Consider the following 18,983-nt stretch of genomic DNA (forward strand, 5'->3'; position numbering starts at 1 on the left):
ATAAAGAGTTACTGCCTCAGAAACCCACAGGGGCAGAGGGGCCAGGACTGCCCTCTCCTACAGGGTCACTATGAGTGGGAATTGATTTGATGGCAGTGAGTTAGAGTTAGAGTTTGAGTTTGAGTTGTCCCCCTTCAGATTGCCTACTGTGAGCTGGGCTTGTTCCCTCGCCCCTGGTGGAAGAGGGGTGTAATACAACATGGTTTCTAATTGGGATCCAGTGTTGTGTGTGGTCAGAATATTCTTGCTTAGGGTTCAAATTTGCTCTATAAGTAACCAGTTGATATTTTAATCTTTTTTTCTTATGTAGCGCTTATTTTTATTGGCAAAGAAGTCTGGAGCGAATGCAGCTAAGTTTATAATTAGTTCATATCCCAAATATTTTCTGAAGGACATCGCTGAACCTCATATACCGGTAAGGAGAGATAATTGCAAGTTTCAGATAATACTATGTATAATTATATAGGTATAAATTATGCTCTCCTGGCTAACACTTGAGTAATTATTTAAATGCCCTCATTTCTTGAGGGAAAGACCCTTTAACAAGTAGTGTTACCTGTTCATGATACTAACTTTTTTGACTCTTCCTTAAATATATTTGCTCCTCGTAACTTTGTTTTCTGTGACTTGGCATCCTTGACACCAGTTTCTCAGATCTTTATTTGTACAGTTTCACTAAGGACTCCTTAAGCAATTTGTTGGGTTTCCTGCTCAGTCTTTCTTTCTCTGCCTGCAATAGCAGGCTTATAGCCCATTTGGCACTTAAATCCTACTTTGCACTCCAAAATGTATTTCCAACTACTGTATGTACTTGTGTACAGCCGAGTTTTTCAGCACATTTTTATGCTGGGAAACACCACCCCCCCCCCCTTGGCTTATTCTCAAGTGAGGGTCCCACTTACCTGTTCACCGTGCAGTGCGGGTGTTCTCCGGTCTCTCCCGCTCATCTGCGGGCACCTGCAGCCTCTGTGGGTGGTCCGATGACTGCTGATATCACCGCTCCTCTTTTCTCCTGCACGCCGGCAGCCTCTGTGCTGTCCGTGCCGTACTGGGCAAGAACCTGCCTGCTTCTGTGTGCTGGTACCTGGGGCGCACGGCATCCTTGTCAAATGAATGTCGGATGTAGCCACTCTTCTCCAGGGCTGTGACCAAGGACGTAGCCTTTACCGTCTTACCTGTACTTGGTCACGCCGCCTTGCTCCACCCAAGCATTGCTGAATACAAGTACCGGTGTATCTCTGGTCTTGGATATACAGTACGTTTATATACAGTACTTAGTCTGCTATGTTTTATTTTTTATTTTCTTATTAACCCCTATCTGGACTAACCCCTATCTTGTTAACCTCTATGCTTGCATAGAGCAGCCTGTGCTGGGCTCATCATATACACACTGTGTTGTGTACACACTGTGTTACTGCATGTGTTGCATTAGAACTTCCCTTACATTCGGTAACACAGTGCATACACAACGCAGCATGTATATGATGAGCCCTAACACAGGCTGCTGTATGCAAACAGTCATGTCATCACATTCTGGAATATCATCAGCCTGCGTTAGACCTCAAACTACAAGCTGTGTTGTGTACATGCGGTAAGGCAGCATATGTAGTAACGCAGCACATGAAGTAACACAGCGTGTATAGTTATTGTTACCATATTGTGTTTGTTGAACCTCTTTTCCACTTAAGAGCTGGTTTACCGTTGTTGTTTTTTAAAAGTAAATATTCAAAAATATTTAACCTGATGCCTCAATTAATGTAATTTTATTGGTATCTATTTTTATTTTGAAATTTACCAGTAGCTGCTGCATTTCCTACCCTAGGCTTATACTCGAGTCATAAGCTTTCGTAGGTTGTTTGTGACTTATATTCGGGTCGACTGATAGTCTAGTATGTGCGGTACTACTTTGTTCTGTACAGTGCCTGCTGAGTGTCATTTGTGCTCATTGGACATGACAAGTGTCCCCGTCCCTTGTGCTTATCAGTAGAAATCAGTACCTCAGGTGTACCGGTGTACTGTGTCCAAAACTAGTCCATTCTGCTCAAAGCTCCCTGCTGCTTAAAACCCAAACAGCCCTCCTTCTCATTCATTGACTCCTCGCAGCCCGTGAGGAAGCCAGGACCGTCATGTGGTGCACATTGAACCCCAGGGGAGACAGTTGTAACCGTAGCTCAAGGTTCCCTTTTGCTAGAACAACTCCTATGGGATCCTGACCTCTAGTGGGCCCTTGACCTAAGCAGACCTAAGTTCAGCATCTAGAAAGCTGGGAGGCAGCCAGACACAATCTTGTTTTGGAGTTGGGGGAGGGGCTTCATTAGATACTTAATACAAGAGACGGTACTGTGGATGAAACATGAGTTGGATGAGTGCAGTAGTTCTGTTTGGTGTGTAGGAAACACAGTACGTACCCTATTCAGTTGTCCTTTTACTTCAGCCTACATGTGGTGACTGGTTATTTTGTTTTTCTAGTGTTTAATGCCGGAGTACTTTGAACCTCAGATTGAAGGTGTAAGTGAAGCTGCCCTGGAAGAAAGAATTAAGCTCAAAAAAGTCAAAGCTTCCGTGGACATGTTTGATCAGCTATTGCAAGCAGGTAGCAACATTTCATTAAAGTCATTCTAAGAAGGTAGTCTTTGAAGATGGGTCAGAGTGCCTGGGGCTAACATTTCAAGCACTGTTGTATTTGCGCTGCTAGTTGGTTGTGCAGTTTATGTATCTGATAGTGTAATAGGTAATCACTTTCTGCTTGGCTTCATCTTAAACAACATAAGAGTTGCAACTTGGGTAACTTACCCTCATGTGCTCGACCACAGGTAGAGAAAGTACCATCTTTCTTAGTTTCCAGTCATTTGTGAATGTCAGCTGGGTACTGGGTACTGAATTAAATCGACCTATACCTTGGTGGCATAGTGGGTTACGCATGAGGCTGCTAACAGCAAGGTCAGCAGTTTGGATACACCGGTGCTTTGTGGAAGAAAGAGAAGGCTGTCTCCTTCAGTCTCAGAAACCTTAGGGAGCACTTCTAATGTGCCCTAGAGGGTTTCTGAGTCAGAACTGGCTTGACAGCAGTGGGTTTGAGGGGGCGGGGGGGGGGGGGGGGGGGGGGGGGGGGGGGGGGGGGGGGGGGGGGGGGGGGGGGGGGGTGGCAAGGCCCAAGTTGCAGTTGGCAGTCACGTAGAACAGAGAGCACCGAGCCTTCAGATCTGGGGCCTGGATAGTGGTGTTCGCTCGGACACTAACTAGCTTTACGGCCTGAGAAAGGTCGCTGAGTTGCTCAGAGGGTCTTGAAAATCTTGGTGGTGAGTGTGGTCTGGATGACCCCAGGGCTGTCGGTCCAGCTTGCACGGCTGAAACGCTATCAGGAGAGCCCCTGTGGAATGTGGGAGCACCAGCATGATCTAAGGCAGAGCAGAGCCTATGCTGTCCATAGCACAGAACACCATTCTGACAGAAACTTAGAGGAGCTGCGGGTTTTACAGTCACTTTCCAAAGGAACTGGTGCTGCAGTAATATTCCCGGGATTACACAGCACCGAAACGACAGGGTTGGCTGCCTCCCCAGGGGAATGAGAGTCCACAGCCTGTGCCCTCTCCACTAGGCCAGGCGCTGTCTTCTGGGCTTTTTCATTCCTTGAGCAATTTTATTGTCAGCGTATTTATTTAGAAAGGTGTGATGTAAAATAGTAAATTTTGCCTCTTTCCTGTGCCCTTTTTGTAATTGAGTGTCAAAATGAGAACATAGTGCTTTTAGCATCTGGGTTTTTTTTAATCATCTTATTAGGGGCTCATACAACTGCTATCACATTCTATACATACATCAATTGTGTAAAGCACGTTTGTACATTCATTGCCCTCACCATTCTCAAAACATTTGCTCTTTACCCAAACCCCTGGCCTCAGCTCCTCATTTTTTCCCCTCCCTCCCTGCTTCCCTCTCCCTCATGACATGACCCCTTGATAATTTATAAATTATTATTCTGTTATATCTTTCCCTGTCCGACGTCTCCCTTCACCCACTTTTCTGTTGTCCGTCCCCCAGGGAGGAGGTCACATATACATCCTTGTACTGTAATCGGTTTCCTCTTTCCAACCCATTCTCCCTCTACGCTCCTAGTATCGCCATTCACACCACTGGTCCTGAAGGGATCATCTGTCCTGGATTCCCTGTGTTTCCAGTTCCTATCTGTACCAGTGTACATCCTCTGGTCTAGCCAGACTTGCAAAGTAGAATTCGGATCATGATAGTGGGGGAAGGGAGGAAGCATTTAGGAACTAGAGGGAAGTTGTATGTTTCATCGTTGCTACATCGCACCCTGACTGGCTCATCTCCTCCTCGCTGCCCTTCTGTAAGGGGATGTCCAATTGCCTACAGACGGACTTTGGGTCCTGCACCCCCCATCATTCACAATGATATGTTTTTTTTGTTCTGATGATGCCTGATACCTGATCCCTTCGACACCTCGTGATCACACAGGCTGGTGTGCTTCTTCCATGTGGGCTTTGTTGCTTCTGAACTAGATGGCCACTTGTTTATCTTCAAGCCATTAAGACCCCAGACACTATGTCTTTTGATAGCCGGGCACCATCAGCTTTCTTCACCACATTTGTTTATGCACCCGCTTTGTCTTCAGCGATCGTATCATGGAGGTGAGCACAGTGATAGGATTTTTTGTTCTTTGATTAGCATCCAATTCTGGGCAAGCCTCTCAGTGCAGACCTGGGTCCCAGTCGAGCGCTGCTTACATTTGTCGAGGGGTGGGCATGGTGGGTATGGATGGCTGGGCTCTGGTGGATATGAAAGGTGAGCCCTTGACACTCAGGGCTTCTCTCTCTCAGGATTTGAGCCCATCAGATAAAGAGCTGCATATCAGACTTCATCGTGGTCTATAGTTGTTCATGTTAAGCTACATGAGAAATGGGGAAAATGTCCCTGTCTGCACCTCTCCTGCTGACACTAAATTGGTAAAGTGATGGGTGATATTAAGTCTAGCCAGCGAGTGGAGTAAGTGACAGATTTCAGCATACTGGCTTTTGGTAGTTCTTGTGTTTTCAAGGTTTCTTTCTTCTCCCCACACAGGAACTGTTATCTCTCTGGAAACGACTAATAAGCTCTTGGATCTGCTCTGTTACTATGGTGACCAAGAGCCCCCGGCTGATTATCATTTTCAGCAAACTGAGAAGCCAGAAGAATTGGTAATCAGTCGCCTTCTATAGTTCATAAGGGTAGACCTGGCATTGGTTTCAGTTGCCCCTAGAACCTCTCTCGGATTAACGTAGGCTCTGGTCACGTATCCAAATAAAGGTCAGAGCCTTGTGCTGAGACGGAATGCAGCAGCCTGACACTCGGTGGTGTGCACACGGGAGAGAAACGATTAATGTAGCCCGACGTCCCTTTTACAGATGCGTGGGCTGGTGTCACTTCAATGACAGTACGAAGCAAACAGCCAAAAGATTCCTGGTCCCTGGCCCTCCTGAAAGCCCGTGCACACACAGGCCAGAGGAATGGCCATGCTAGACTGGGTGTACCAGGCACAACGTGCCCGGAAGGGCTGGCCTGCGGTGAATGGCACCCATCTCAACGCTGAGTTTTACTCTTAGAAATAGCTGCCCCCAAAAACATTTGGATCAGATGCACAAATATTGTCAGTGTCAAGTTCTGTTTCTCACCCCACAGCCCCCACTAAAAGAAAGGAGTAGGTTGTCTGAATGCTGGTTATTGGAGAGTGGTTGAGAGCACTAGTGTAGGTCTGTTTGGGTATGGGAAACTGAGATGTTAATAGAAGCCCACCTGTCACCAACTCTGACTCAGTGACAGGCAGTTGAACCTCCTCCCTACCATTAGCCTTTCCAAGGCTGTAATGTTTCCAAAATCAGATGATCTGGTGGGTTTGAACCATCGAACTTGCTGTTAGCCCTGGAGCTCTTAGCTACTGGCCACCAGGACTTCTTAGACAATGAAGTGGAGAAGCAGCATATATAACCTGTAATAACGAGCTTACAAAAGTGGTAGAAAAATAAAATCTAAAGATAATACAGGTTTTCCACAAATATTTTGAAACCCCTGTGTATATTCGCTTGATTTTATAAGTATCGTTTTACATGTGTGAAAATGAATCTGGGTGAGCAGAAGGCCATCCCAGCTCTTCTCCACTAACCAACCTGGGGCCTTCCTTGCCAGCCCCCCAGCAACCACCCTCCTGAGGCCACAGGCTCCTGAGGCAGCTTGAGCTATGCAAGCCAGGTCTGGCTGGCTGTGTGTCAGCCTGACCCAGATCTTGATCTGTAAATGTGGGGCAGTTTATTAATAAAAAGAAAACACTGGCTGCATTGCTGGTCAGTGCTTACAAGTGTTGGGACTGGACCAGACATCCTGTCTCTGTAGATCGGGTGTCAGGGTGTCTTCTCTTGCCCCTCATGATGAAGAGTATTTTTGTGTGGATTCAGCCAGATAGCGTTCAATGTATGTGCTTCCTCAAGAGACAGACTGTTGCGTGGCCTTCCAGTTTCTTTCTCTCCTTGGGCAAGGCCTGATGGGGCCAGCTTTGCTTTTCATCTGTAAATTCTCTGATCGACCATGCGGCATTGTTACATAGAGGTGTGCACGTGTACTGGTCTACGCTTTTCCTTCTGATGGGTCTGTTTATACTTCCGTGAGGTTCTTTTTGTAGTGCATTCCATTGTGGTCCTAACTTTGATTTAGTACCTGCTAATGATTCATTTCAGGAAGAGGCCACAGAGGAAAACAGCGAGAAGTCTAGGAAGAAGATTGGTCATCAGCTCGGATTAGCTTGGAAGTATGTTGTCGTAATTGATAACAAGTTGATTCTGACCATAGGGATCCTATAGGATAGAATGTAACTGTCCCCATGAGTTTCCTAGGCTGAACTCTCCTACGAAAGAGGTTGGCTGGTCTTTTTGCCCCCAAAGTGCTGGTGGGTTTGAACTGCCAACCTTTTTGTTAGTAGCTGAGTTATTAACCGTTACACCCGCAGGGTTCCTTAATTCATTTGAAGTTCATATTACTATCTAAGGTGCTCTAGTTGTGCTGTCAGCTTATATATGTTCGGCTCATAACCACGAGGTTGGTAGTTCAAATCCACCAGCCACTCTGAGGGAGTAAGATGAGGCTGTCTGCTTAGGAAAGATTGGCAGTCTTGGATACCCTGAATAGGGTGACTCGGAATCTGAGTCACATCCATGGCAGTAGGTTTGGGTTTTTGGTATTGTTTCTTAACAGTGCACGAGCAACCGCCCATCATCGTCCCACACAAAAATGCATTCAATAATATGAAATGTAGTTTGTTTTTAATTTAAAATTTGTATTTGCCTCCATTTGGGCATTTCTAAATAAATACCTGCAACACGTGTTTTTGTAATGTGGCATATGTGCGTAGAGTCCATGTATACATGTATACAAAGAAACCATTAGTGGATACTTGTGGGAAAGTGTATGTGCGGGGTGGCAGCGGGTGGGGAGACTTGATAACATCCTGGTTCTGCCTTTTGACGGCATAACTGGGCAACTTAAAGCTGAAGTTCTCCTGGGCGTGGTTTTCCTCACTTTCAGAGTTAGGATGGCCGTATCTTCCTCGGGGTGCTGAGAGTGTATGTGCAGGGCACACTGTGGCACAGTGCAAACAATCGGTGGTAGTGGTATTGGCGCAGCCTGTGTCCCTGGCTCACATTGACTGTCTGTGTCTAGAGAAAACAACAATGCTGAGAGGATATTTGCTCTAATGCCAGAGAAAAACGCACATTCCTACTGCACAATGATCCGGGGCATGGTGAAGGTTAGTCTTTTCTGTTTGTACTTCTGCTACGGCAGGATTTCTCAACCTCAAAACTGCTGGGGGACTGACCCATACATATAACACATTTCATGGCTCCTTGGCCATGGGTTCCATTCTGACTCGGCAATCCTGTGGGCACAGGAGAGAGCCAACACCGCCTCTTTCTCTCTCAGAGCAGTTGGTGGTTTCGAACAGCTGGCCTTGTGGTTAGCAGCCCAACCCATAACCACTATGCCACCAGGGCTCCCCAGGAAGGCAAAATAAGAAGCATGTCTGCTTTGTTTGCTGCTCTGTTCCCAAACTATAGCAGTCATCGTGCATGTGATTTCTTGAATTAATTTTGCCCTTTTAATTTTTCTCCTTCTAGCACCGAGCTAATGAGCAGGCATTAAGCTTGTACTCCGAATTATTGAACAGCAGACTTAGCGGTGAGTGTGCCTTCAAGAAGGTGTGTGAGCGGTCTGGCTCTTCCTCAGGGCCTGCTTTGTCTTGGCTCTGATATGTGAGACAGGATTGGAGAAGGTGGCTGCCACCTCAACTCCACATTGGACTAAGGTCGTCTCCTTCCTTTACAGCTGATGTACACACCTTCAATGCTTTGATTGAAGCAACGGTGTCGGCCATGAATGAGAGATTTGAGGACAGGTGGAAAAAGGTGCAGGTAAGGAGGCGCCCTTGTTTTGTCTTCGAATAGGCCTCGGGTGCACTGGTAGCTCTTCACTGAGTGTAGGGTAAGTGGCTGTGCATGGCTCGTGGGAAGAATAAACTTAATTCCCTCAGAGCAGACAAGTAGAATTCATGAAGATCTGGGTTTTATTCATAGGTGTATGAATATGTGCTTTTTTGCAAATTATAGAAAATGTATTTTAAAACCGATGTAGCAAATTTGTTGTAAAGTTATCTCATAAGTTCTAAACATTAAAATCATGGAATTGCTGTTTGGTAACGTGGAGTAAAACGTGTGCTTGTATTGTACTAGTTATTTTAAAAAGCACAAACTTAAAAGTCCATTCTAGCATCGTCTTTGCCTTGAGCCTTCTTTCCGGGAGGACTCACTGGATGAGGGCTGGACCATGAGATGTCGTTGGACGCATGCGGGCACTTCTGAAGTGCTTCCCCAGCAATGTCACTGGTCCTGCTGATTAATAAAATAACTCTGAAATCAGGAGTTTTGGTAACTTGCTATGGATGTAGCCTGAATGAAAAATTCTTCCTCTTTTTTGCCTTCGCTCAAATAGGAAATACTGTCATAATATCCTGGCATAAACAATTATTTCCTGCTTTTGATGAAACAGGAACTGTTGAAACACATGGTTGCACAGAACGTGAAACCAAATCTGCAGACTTTTAATACCATCCTGAGATGTCTCCGAAGATTCCAGGCGTTTGGGAAGCTGCCGGCTTTGCAGACCTTCCGGGAGATGAGAGCCATTGGAATAGGTAAGGAAGGGTGCAGGCAGGTTGCTGGCTGCAGGTTCTGGGTCCAGAGCGTGCAGGTCGATAGTGGAAACACCTACTGGTTGCCGTGAAGGGCTAGGGACTGCCTTCCTGGCTTGGAAGAGCCACGGGGTCATCTTCACCTTACAGCCCCCTTTAGTACCTTACACCGGTGGTTCTCAGCCTTCCTCATGCCGCTGCCCTTTCACACCGTTCTTACATTGTGCTGACCCGCGACCATACCGTTAGTTTCGTTGCCACTTCTGTACTATAACTTTACTAATGTTATGAATCGGGCGACCCGTGAAAGGGTTGATCGACACCCCCAGGGGGTCTGACCCACATGTTGAGAACTGCTCCCTTGTTAAACCGTTTTTAATGAGTTTTTTATTGTGAATCAGGTGTGTGGGTGGGCAGGGTTACTTTCCCGACCAGGGCTTCTGCACTCATCCATTAAACCACTCATCAACACACACTCTGCCTCCTCTGAACGCAGCCACTTCTCTTGACAGGCCTCCCTTCTCCCCCAGTCACCCAGGTCAATATCTGGCAACCTTCTAGGCCAGCCGTGCTCAACCTTTTGGAGGTCAAGCGCCCCTTTCTCAGGGATCACCTAAGACCATCAGAAAACACATATTTTCAGTGGTCGTAGGAACCGAGACACCTCTCCTCTATCCGTCTCCAGGGGTCCACCCACATGCAGATAACACCCACGTATGAGCCCCTGAAATGTAGACTGTTATCCGTGCTACACCATGCTTCAAGACAAAATTTCACTTAGTATTTGTCATTAGAAATAAATATTCCACAATATATAATTACATATTGTTTTTGTGATTAATCAGTATGCTTAATTATGTTCAGTTTGTAACAATGAAAACATTATGCATATCAGATATTTACACTATGACTCATAACAGTAGCAAAATTACAGTTATGAAGTAGCAACGAAAATAATTTTATGGTTGGGGACATCACAACGTGAGGAACTGTCTGAAAGGGTTGCGGCATGAGGTTGAGGTTGAGAACTACTGTTTTAGGCGGTTGCTTCTCTTCCCATCCTCTTCAACCTCCCTCAGGCACCTCCAAAGTCTGTCCCCTTTGGTGGACAAGTCTGTGTCTTGGTTTTTATCCTAAGCGGTGTCTGTATCTGCCCTTTGGGGACGGACTCCCCTCAGCAGAATGTCCTTCAGTCCCTTTCAGCCGGGAGGTGCTTCGGAGTTGTGGTCCAGTGTTCCAGTGTGTGTATCTCTGTTCCTTTAGCCATTTCTTTTGATGGGCGTTTCGGCTGTTGCCACCTTTTTGCTGTTGTGCACCGCACTGCCATCAACATGAGAGCACATATGTGTAGTCATTGTCCAGCGTTTACTTTTAGAAAAATCCCTGAAGCTTTTCTGGCTTGTTCTTACTTCTTCAGGGAATAGTAGTCAGCAGAAGGATTGCTGGCCTGTAAGGAATCTCCATTCTCAGTTGTTGGGGGTAGCACCGTACTACCTCCGTGGTTGTATACCTTAGTGCTCTTTTATTTCTTAATTGTGTACAGAATTCTGCACTTAGAATAGACTGGCCTCAAATTCTGTGACATAGTCTAGCAAAAGGAAACATGTAACCCAGATGTGTGCTTGTGTGTTGTGTCATTGTGCATCATTCTTAACTGAAGAATCAGGGTAAGAACATGAGCTGTTTCGTTTTTATAGTAGCATTAAGACTTGCAAACATGATGGGATCTATACAACTATTTTCACCTGACCAGAAATGAGTCTTGATTAAATAACAACGATACGTTTTTAGTTCAGCGTACAATGATAAGATATATTTTGGACAAATTTGTTTTGACTTATTTCTTTTTTTTTTTCTCCACCTGGTAATTCAAGAACCCTCGCTTGCAACATATCACTACATTATTCAAGTATTTTATCAGTCTGGTAAGTATTATCTTACGTTACGTTGCTTATATAGAAAATTAAACAGCTCCCTTGAGTTTACCTGACCAGTTGTTACAAATTTACATTAGAACTATACACAGAGGCTTCAAAACACTTTCCGAAAGGTAGGATTGGAAGGTAAAATAGAATTTACCCATGAGCCCGAGTCCTCCTCATAACCATTTGGATGCAGACATTGTGGATACGTGAATTGATTTGTTTGACTAGGAATATTGGAGGTGGGTTTTTTGATACATTAGTACTCAGTCGTAAGACTGAAAGGACTGCCTACAGGTTTTAGCCCTATTTCCCCACTTGGTTTCTTATCCAAGTTGTATTGTAAGGGACATGGCTATTTGAATGGGTGGGTCAGTTCAGAGGGGGTGAAAGTCAAGCTGAAGAGCCTCTGGTGGAGCCGAAGGACAAAGACCTGTGGTCTCCCCAGATGAGCTCCGGGCTGGAGAGGGAGGGAGGAGAGTGTGCCTCTGCACTGGGGGCAGGCGTGGCAGTGGTGGAGGAGATGGACTTGCTTGACCCGTTTGTATCCTTTGCAGACAGCGCTTCAAAAGTATCATCCCCTATCATCTATGATATAATGGATGAATTAGTGGGGAAGAAATTTGACACAAGGGACCTGGATGATGGTATGTCATTTTGCTCATCTAAACCCTGTGGGCTTTTGGAGTGCTGGTTAATTGAGGCTTTGTATGTTATTTGATGAGCACAGGGTTTTGTAGTATTTTGAGTGGTTATTCGGCGAAAGCCAGAGTGTCTGGCCATTTGCTGTGCCTCTTCCCTCTTTGTTTTATTCCTTTAGCTTTATCTTGTGTATTGTCAGTTATATTGCCAGGATTTATTACTGTTACTTCCTGGAAAAACTCTTTTTGCCCATCCTAACCATGGCTCTTATGCACTTTGGTTTTCAGATATGTTTTTTCAGTCCGCCATGCAAGTTGTGAGTACCATTTCTGGTTGAGTCCTTCCCCTGGGGCCCTCATCGTCCCCGGTCTGTCCTCGGACCGTGTCTTGACTCAGTCTGCCTTCCCGCGCGGCTCCTTTCACCTCCCGGCACTCACCATGCAAGTCTAGCTGCCGGGGTTTTTTTCTTTTTCTCTGACATCTACTGCTATTCCTCTCATAGTGTCTTTACCCTGTGTTTATTGTTTAAATTCCCCTTTTCTGTATTTCTGTTCCAGATACGGCTACAGAGCATTTCATTCATTCCTGTTCATGACTTTTTACTTGACAGTTATCATATATTTTCAAGTGGTTTCAGAATGAATGTTATACCCTGTTACCTAAAGATAATTGCTTTGTAGTGAAATGTGTATCACTCCTGATTTTTTTCCCTTTGTATGTGAGCACATCTCTCCCTATATGTACCCTGTGGGGGAGGGACTTTGATGACAACACACTAGTGCATGGTGAGAAAAGACTATTGCTTTCATAAGTCAATAATAAATATTGGTACTTTTCAGGCCTTTTCTCTCAAAGACCTAGAACTTGCTTATAAAATACATGGCCTTTTGAACACTGGCGACAATCGGAAGTTCATTGGACCTGATTATCGGCGTAATTTCTATTAGTAAGTGTGCTAGAAATGTGTCTTTGGGCAAGAAGTCTAAGTGACCATGAGTAGAATGGCCAGCGAGAAGATGTTGGGGGCCTTCCTTAGCGTACCTGCACTTATTGTAAGGACCAGGCCCCTGATTTAATGAAACCCACTGCCGTCGCTTCTCAGTGGGTCTGGGTGTATCGGCTTCTCTAGGGTTTTGAGGCTAAATCGTGGTGGCAGCAGAGAGCGCCATCTTTCGCCCGGGGAGCAGCTGCTAGGCTGAGCTCCTGACCTTGCGGCTTGCAGCCCTGTGCTGAACCCCAACCCAAAGTGCCACCAGGGCGCCGGGTTAAGTGGAAACAGTTCATTGAGCGCTTTATCTTTCAAGCCCATGTAATCTTTTTGCCTTACCTCTACTTTGCAGGTTTTGTGTTTTTTGAATTTTGGAACAGAGTGGATGGGTCACAGAAGGGGCTGTCTGGCTTGTTCTGATATCTTCCCCAGCACCTTGCTTTTGTTTTTAAAGAACCCAGACTGGCTCTGTAAATGGATTTGCTTGGGCAGATGAGCGCATGAATGACAGGTGGGACCCTGTTAATTGGTGTGGTGATTGCTGCCATCTGTGCTCAGATCCTTGCCTCACATGGAATGTTCTCAAATGAGTACACGTAATTAGCAGCATGGGGATTATATAAGGTGTCAGCCTGAAACTGTGCCGTATTACCGCCTGGTGTTAGGTGTGAGGAGCCCTGGTGGCCTGTGGTGGGTTACTGGTTGAGCTGCTAACCACAAGGTCAGCAGTTCAAGCCACCAGCTGTTTCCATGGAGACAGCTGAGGCTTCCTGCTCCCATCGAGGTTGACGGCGTCCGCGCCTCTGTGGGAGTGTGCCCATGGAGGCAGTGAGTTTGAGTGTTGCTTGGGCGGGGGTTTTCTAACTCGCCTTTTCTCTCAGTGGCAGGTTCTTCAGTTTGCTTTGTCTGATGGAACACATCGATGTCACCTTGCAGTGGTATAAGGACCTGATACCTTCAGTAAGATGGTTCATGGCTTAATTTACCATCGCGGACAAGTCTGTGTCTTTATTAGTGCTGTTAAAAATGTACTTGAATTTTTCTCAATTAGGTCTTCTTTCCCCATTCCAAAACGCTGTTAGATCTTCTTCAAGCCTTGGATGTGGCCTGTCGGCTAGAGATGATTCCTCAGGTCTGGAAAGGTCAGTTTCACCTTGTGGGGGCCTGACCTCTGTCCCTGGTAAATGCCCTGTGTATGGTGAACGAGCACATAACCATTGTTAATGATAGCCACTTCCACTTTGGACTGAATTGAATACATTAGCTGAAGGCTGCTCCCAGCCCACTTCTTCATGTTGCACATTGGATTGTGTAAGTTAAATGTGCTAAGGACCACCTACCTGAGAGTCTTCCTCTTCCAGACCCTCAGTCTGATCCCATGTCACGGGCTCCCTGACTCGGTACCAAGTGGCATCAGTTGGTTTGGTTGCTCCCCGAAACCAGCAGTACTTTGTTTCTAAGCATAACAACCGTGATCATGGTTTCTGTGAGCTGTTCTGTCTTGAATTGATTGCAAAATAAGACATGCACTTCTAGGGGATTCCTGTATTAACATCCATTTCTACCTTCCGTGTCTGAAAACTAGAGCTTGCCCTTTTAATTTGCATTACTACTATAATTGCGTATAAAAGATTGAAACTCCCAAAGTATTACAAGACAGTGACTTCCCATATGGAAGTGATGACTTCCCGTGTGCTACGTGTGCTTTGTTGAACGGAATACCAGGCCCACTTACACAGCACCTGATTAGAACAGGTTACTGGCCTTGGCTCTCACTACTGTTTTTACTCTTTGTTGCCTTGAATTATCCTGGTGGCTTTCTGGAAGCTGGGAACAGATACTGTTAGCCACTTACTTTCACCTTCCCTGATGAATGGTTGTCAGCTGGAGATGGACAGAGGTCAGCCAAAGCTGCGTTGGGCTTACGAGATGAAGGTCACTCATCGCTGTCCCTTTCCCTTCCAAGATAGTAAAGAGTACGGCCACACCTACCGCAGTGTTCTGAGGGAAGAGATCCTCACGCTCATGGCCAGGGATAAGCACCCGCCAGAGGTAAGGAAGCCACCTTGAAACAGTGTGTTGTCTCCGTGTGACTGGTGCTAAGCAGCATGCCTTTCTCACCAGTATCAGTGTAAGGATCAGTCTGGTCTGTCTGTGGAGGATGCTGCCCCCGGACTGCAGGTTTCAGTTAGGCCCATTGAAACTGGTCCACACATTAGTGTCATTTCTACAGTCCACCTCAGTCCTCTAACCCAAAACGAGAGCTATGCATAGCCTGTCTGGGTACTGGAGGGCTGACTAGCTCGAGACATGATGTTCCCTACTGGGCAGTACTGGGGACACATGGCGGGGAGTGAGTCGGGTCTGACTACCCCCACAGAACCAAGAAGAGATCAGCAGCGGGAGCAAAGCCAAGCCCCAACGCCCCTGAGGAGTCCCCCAAAATAGATTTCAGGCTAGGAGGGACGGTTCCTGGACCCACCCTCACCACCTTCCAGGACTGTAAGTCATATAGACTTTTATAGTCATAAAAGTCAGTGGACAGACCTGTAATTATGTACGCTTTTCCGATATTTTGTGTACTAGGGTTTTTATTCATTCTTTTGTTTTGTCTCTGTTACTGTTTTTAAACCTGTATAAAATAGGCACGGGAAGCAAGCCCGAGGAAAAAGCAATGGGACAAATGGTTCTGGGGGACTGTGTAAATATGTAAATATATTCATATAAATAGGTATTGGTCTATGAACATGTATTTATATGGCAATACATTGAGAAAGTAGACGGACTTTGGGCCTCTGCTCAAGTCCTCCCTCAATGCAAAAACACTTCTAAAACTGGTATTCTGTGATGCTCACCCTCCTGACGTGATCGCTGAGACAAAGCAGGTACATAAGCAAATGTGGAGAAAGCTGATGGTGTCCGGCTGTCAAAAGATGAGCATCTGGGGTCTTAAAGGTTTGAAGTCAAACAAGAAGCCATCTAGCAGAGAAGCAACAAGCCCACCTGGAAGCAGCACACCAGCCTGTGTGATCACGAGGTGTTGACAGGATCAGATAACAGGCATCAGAAGACCCACAACAAAATCAAACATATTGCTGTGAACAAGGCGGGTTGGAGTGGAGACCCCAAACCTATCTTTAGACAATAGGACTTCCCCTCACAGAAAGATTAAAAGGACAGAATGGGTCATCCAGGGCGCAGTGTAGCTCCGTTGAAACACAATAATCCTCTGGTTCTTTGAGGCTTCCTCACTCACACTGTCATAAGCTCAGTCCTGCCTTTTAGTTCTGGCTAAAATGTAGCATGTACACTGGTACATGGAATTCAGGTCAGATAAATCCCTCAGGAAGAGAAATGGGAGTCGTGATGTTGGGGGGGGGGACCAATTGGAATGATTGATGCATAATTCTCCCCCACCCAGGAGGGCGAACAGCAGAAACGTGGGTGAAGGGAGTCAGTGGTTGGTGTAAGATAAGAAAATAATTTATCAAGGGGTCATGAGGGGAGGAGCTGATAACAAGGACTCAGAAAGTAAATGTTTAGAATGATGATGGCAACATATATACAAATGTGCATGTTTGATACAATTGATGTATGGACTGTTAAAAGAGCTGTAAGAGCCCCCAATAAAATGATTGTTAAAAAATTCACCAACGGTCCCCCACTGCCATTTGGAAAAAGCCTGAACTTCTTGGTTCCTGCCAACTGCTCTGACCTTATTTTCATCACTTCTTTCCAACTCTTCTTGTGGCTAAGAACCACCTGTGACACTTGATTGTGTCTGTGTAGGTGCAAACCCCAGGTCCTCCATTGACTCCTTTGGGGCCCTGGGTAACTTCCTTTGTGCCTCAGTCCCCTTGTTTGTTAGCGGGGGACTGTAGTGCGGCCAGATTCGTAGGAAATGGACCTCTGTTCTGACTTTGCATTCCTAGGAAAACAAGCATCAGTGAGTCATTTCCCAGGACAGGTGGTGGTCTTCTGCTTTCTCTTCTGTCTGCATTGGGTACTTAGGACCCATGTGAGCCATGCACGTGGGAGGCACAGTGCTTTGTGGGGGCGGTCGTGTGGGAGGCCCCTGGGATGGGTGCTCATCAGACTAGTTAGGCAATCCCACTGACTCGGGTCCTCTCAGCTCCAGGTGGCATTTGCTGACTGTGCTGCCGACATCAAGTCTACGTACGAAAGCCAAGAAGCCAGGCAGACTGCCTCAGATTGGCCAGCTGCACCTCTCAACTGTATAGCTGGGCTCTTTCTGAGGGCCGGGAGAACCCAGGAAGCCTGGTGAGTGGACTGCTACAAGGGTAAATGAGGAGTGCTTATATTCATGTGTAAGATAACAAAGGTTCTCAAACAAGATCGTGGTTTATCAGGACTCAAACTAGCATCTATAGCAAGTTTCTGTACAATGAATTTTCAGTGGGAAGTTCAATATATTAAGAAATAGGTAACCCAAGAAACTGATTTTTTTTTATGTTCGTTGAGCTTCCTGGAGCAACATTTTATTCACGTGGTGTTTTCTCTCCTCACCCTCCTCTCTCAATATAGGAACTGGGTGATGAGACTTCTAAGAATTGGGCGTGAGGGGGTGGGGTGTGTGTGTATAAAGTTTATGGTTGAGGGTTTACAAAGTACATATTGGGCAGTTTTCTTCAATTCACATAGCCGTCCCACACTGTGACCCCACTCATCCATGCACTTTCTCCCCCTTTCCTGTGCTCCCGACTTTGTCCTTTGTTTAGTGCTACCCTCTGACCTCAAAGAGCTGATGACTCTCAGGTGGTGCTTACCTTTCTAGTTACCACTCCCTCTGTAGACTGATTTGGCTGACAATGGAGCCACGGGAGATCCCTTCCTAAGGGTTACTTGGGGCCATAGGTTCAGGGGTTTGTCATGCATGGCTTCTTCACAAGAACGGAACTTTTACGGTCACTAGTCCAGAATGCGACTGCAAGCTACGTCCAGAAGCGTGGAAGCTTGCTGACCTTTGGTGTCAGAAGTGACACTCCATCGCTTTGACACCCTGCTAGGAAGTGTGCTGCTAGTGACAGGTGTTTGCTGTTAGCAGTGGTTGGCTAGGTGGGCAGGTTGCCATGCCTTTGCTGTGAATCAGGCTGTGATGATTGGCGCAGGGGTACGGACCTCAGCTGAGCCATGGGAGCTGAATGTCAGTGTCTCTCCTCCGTCCTGCATGTGGCAGGGTGCTGGCGAGCACTGGCATGAGACTGGTGCCTCAATCTGAGCCTGCTCTTCATCGCGGAATGGAGGGACAGCCGGCGGAGCTCAGGCGCCCCCCCCCCCCTAACCTAAGTCCACGATGGAGTCCTTCCCCAGGGGATAGAGTGGCACCTGGCGGGTGTGAGTTCCAGTCCACTTGGTTCTCTGTTGTGTAGGCCCTCACTAACTTAGGTGTTTGATACAAAGCATTTGAGGATGTGTATCAACCTCGCATCTATTTAGTGATCAAAACAGAGCTATCTGAAAAGTATACCTTCCCTTTTTCAAACTGGAGATTAAACTCTTGCTTCTCTCTGAAACCTGCTCTTAGTGTTCTGTTGCCCTTGTTCTTCTGTACATCTCTCCTCCTTTCCTTCCTGTGCAGAGTATCTGCTAGGGTGCCCACGGCGGTGCTACCCCCCAGCAGGCTTACTGGCATGTGCAGTGCACTCAGGTGGGGCTGCTGCAAGGTGGCTGTGCCCAGACAGGGCAGGCAGCCAGGGGAAGCTGGAGCCCACAGATTTATGACAGCGAGAGCAGGGGGAACAACTACTGTCAGTTGGGTGCCTTCTGCATTTCTGTTTGTAGTCAACATCTTTCTCCTTCCTCATCCTGAACAGGAAAATGCTGGGACTTTTCAGGAAGCATAACAAGATTCCCAGGTAAGTTGCAGTTAATAGGATGCCCCTGCATACCACCTGCAATTAGCCACATGGCCTGACTCTTCCTGTGGGGCAGTTCCGTTTCGTCACCTGCTGCTGCCACGTTTGAGCATGCTTCTGATAGGCACGTTCCCATTGGCAGCTGCCCTACCACCAGGGCATCTGCTCAGCAATTGCAGCGAGGTGCTCGCTGAATGCAGTTAGCCAATGTCATGTGACTGCTTTTGAAAAGCTACTGTAAAATAATTTTTCACTGCACTTCTGAAATGTTAGGATTTTTGTGTATATAGACTCTTTCACTGATGGTGGAAGGATTTAGTTGGAGAAAG

At 46.4% G+C, this 18,983-nt stretch overlaps 1 protein-coding gene and 1 non-coding gene across 2 annotated transcripts in view; both read left to right on the forward strand.

Annotated features, from left to right (window-relative positions):
* PTCD3 (pentatricopeptide repeat domain 3) overlaps positions 1 to 18,983 on the forward strand; it is a 31,290-nt gene that overhangs the window by 9,692 nt on the left and 2,615 nt on the right. Inside the window, exons 6-22 of the mRNA XM_045283849.1 lie at positions 311 to 415; positions 2,470 to 2,593; positions 5,077 to 5,192; positions 6,723 to 6,793; positions 7,702 to 7,789; positions 8,157 to 8,217; positions 8,365 to 8,450; positions 9,085 to 9,229; positions 11,101 to 11,151; positions 11,706 to 11,795; positions 12,078 to 12,106; positions 12,630 to 12,736; positions 13,660 to 13,738; positions 13,830 to 13,920; positions 14,745 to 14,830; positions 16,911 to 17,059; positions 18,613 to 18,654. Of these exons, the coding sequence (XP_045139784.1) occupies positions 311 to 415; positions 2,470 to 2,593; positions 5,077 to 5,192; positions 6,723 to 6,793; positions 7,702 to 7,789; positions 8,157 to 8,217; positions 8,365 to 8,450; positions 9,085 to 9,229; positions 11,101 to 11,151; positions 11,706 to 11,795; positions 12,078 to 12,106; positions 12,630 to 12,736; positions 13,660 to 13,738; positions 13,830 to 13,920; positions 14,745 to 14,830; positions 16,911 to 17,059; positions 18,613 to 18,654 (1,520 nt within the window). The remainder of the gene's footprint in view (positions 1 to 310; positions 416 to 2,469; positions 2,594 to 5,076; positions 5,193 to 6,722; positions 6,794 to 7,701; positions 7,790 to 8,156; positions 8,218 to 8,364; positions 8,451 to 9,084; positions 9,230 to 11,100; positions 11,152 to 11,705; positions 11,796 to 12,077; positions 12,107 to 12,629; positions 12,737 to 13,659; positions 13,739 to 13,829; positions 13,921 to 14,744; positions 14,831 to 16,910; positions 17,060 to 18,612; positions 18,655 to 18,983) is intronic.
* On the forward strand, positions 17,886 to 18,022 carry LOC115873248. Its single transcript, XR_004048301.1, has one exon. It is a non-coding gene; the product is annotated as a small nucleolar RNA SNORD94 (small nucleolar RNA).

The sequence above is a fragment of the Echinops telfairi genome, unplaced genomic scaffold, assembly GCF_000313985.2.
Source record: "Echinops telfairi isolate 266 unplaced genomic scaffold, ASM31398v2 ScPeMD7_7467;HRSCAF=8505_1, whole genome shotgun sequence".
Classification (NCBI taxonomy): domain Eukaryota; kingdom Metazoa; phylum Chordata; class Mammalia; order Afrosoricida; family Tenrecidae; genus Echinops; species Echinops telfairi.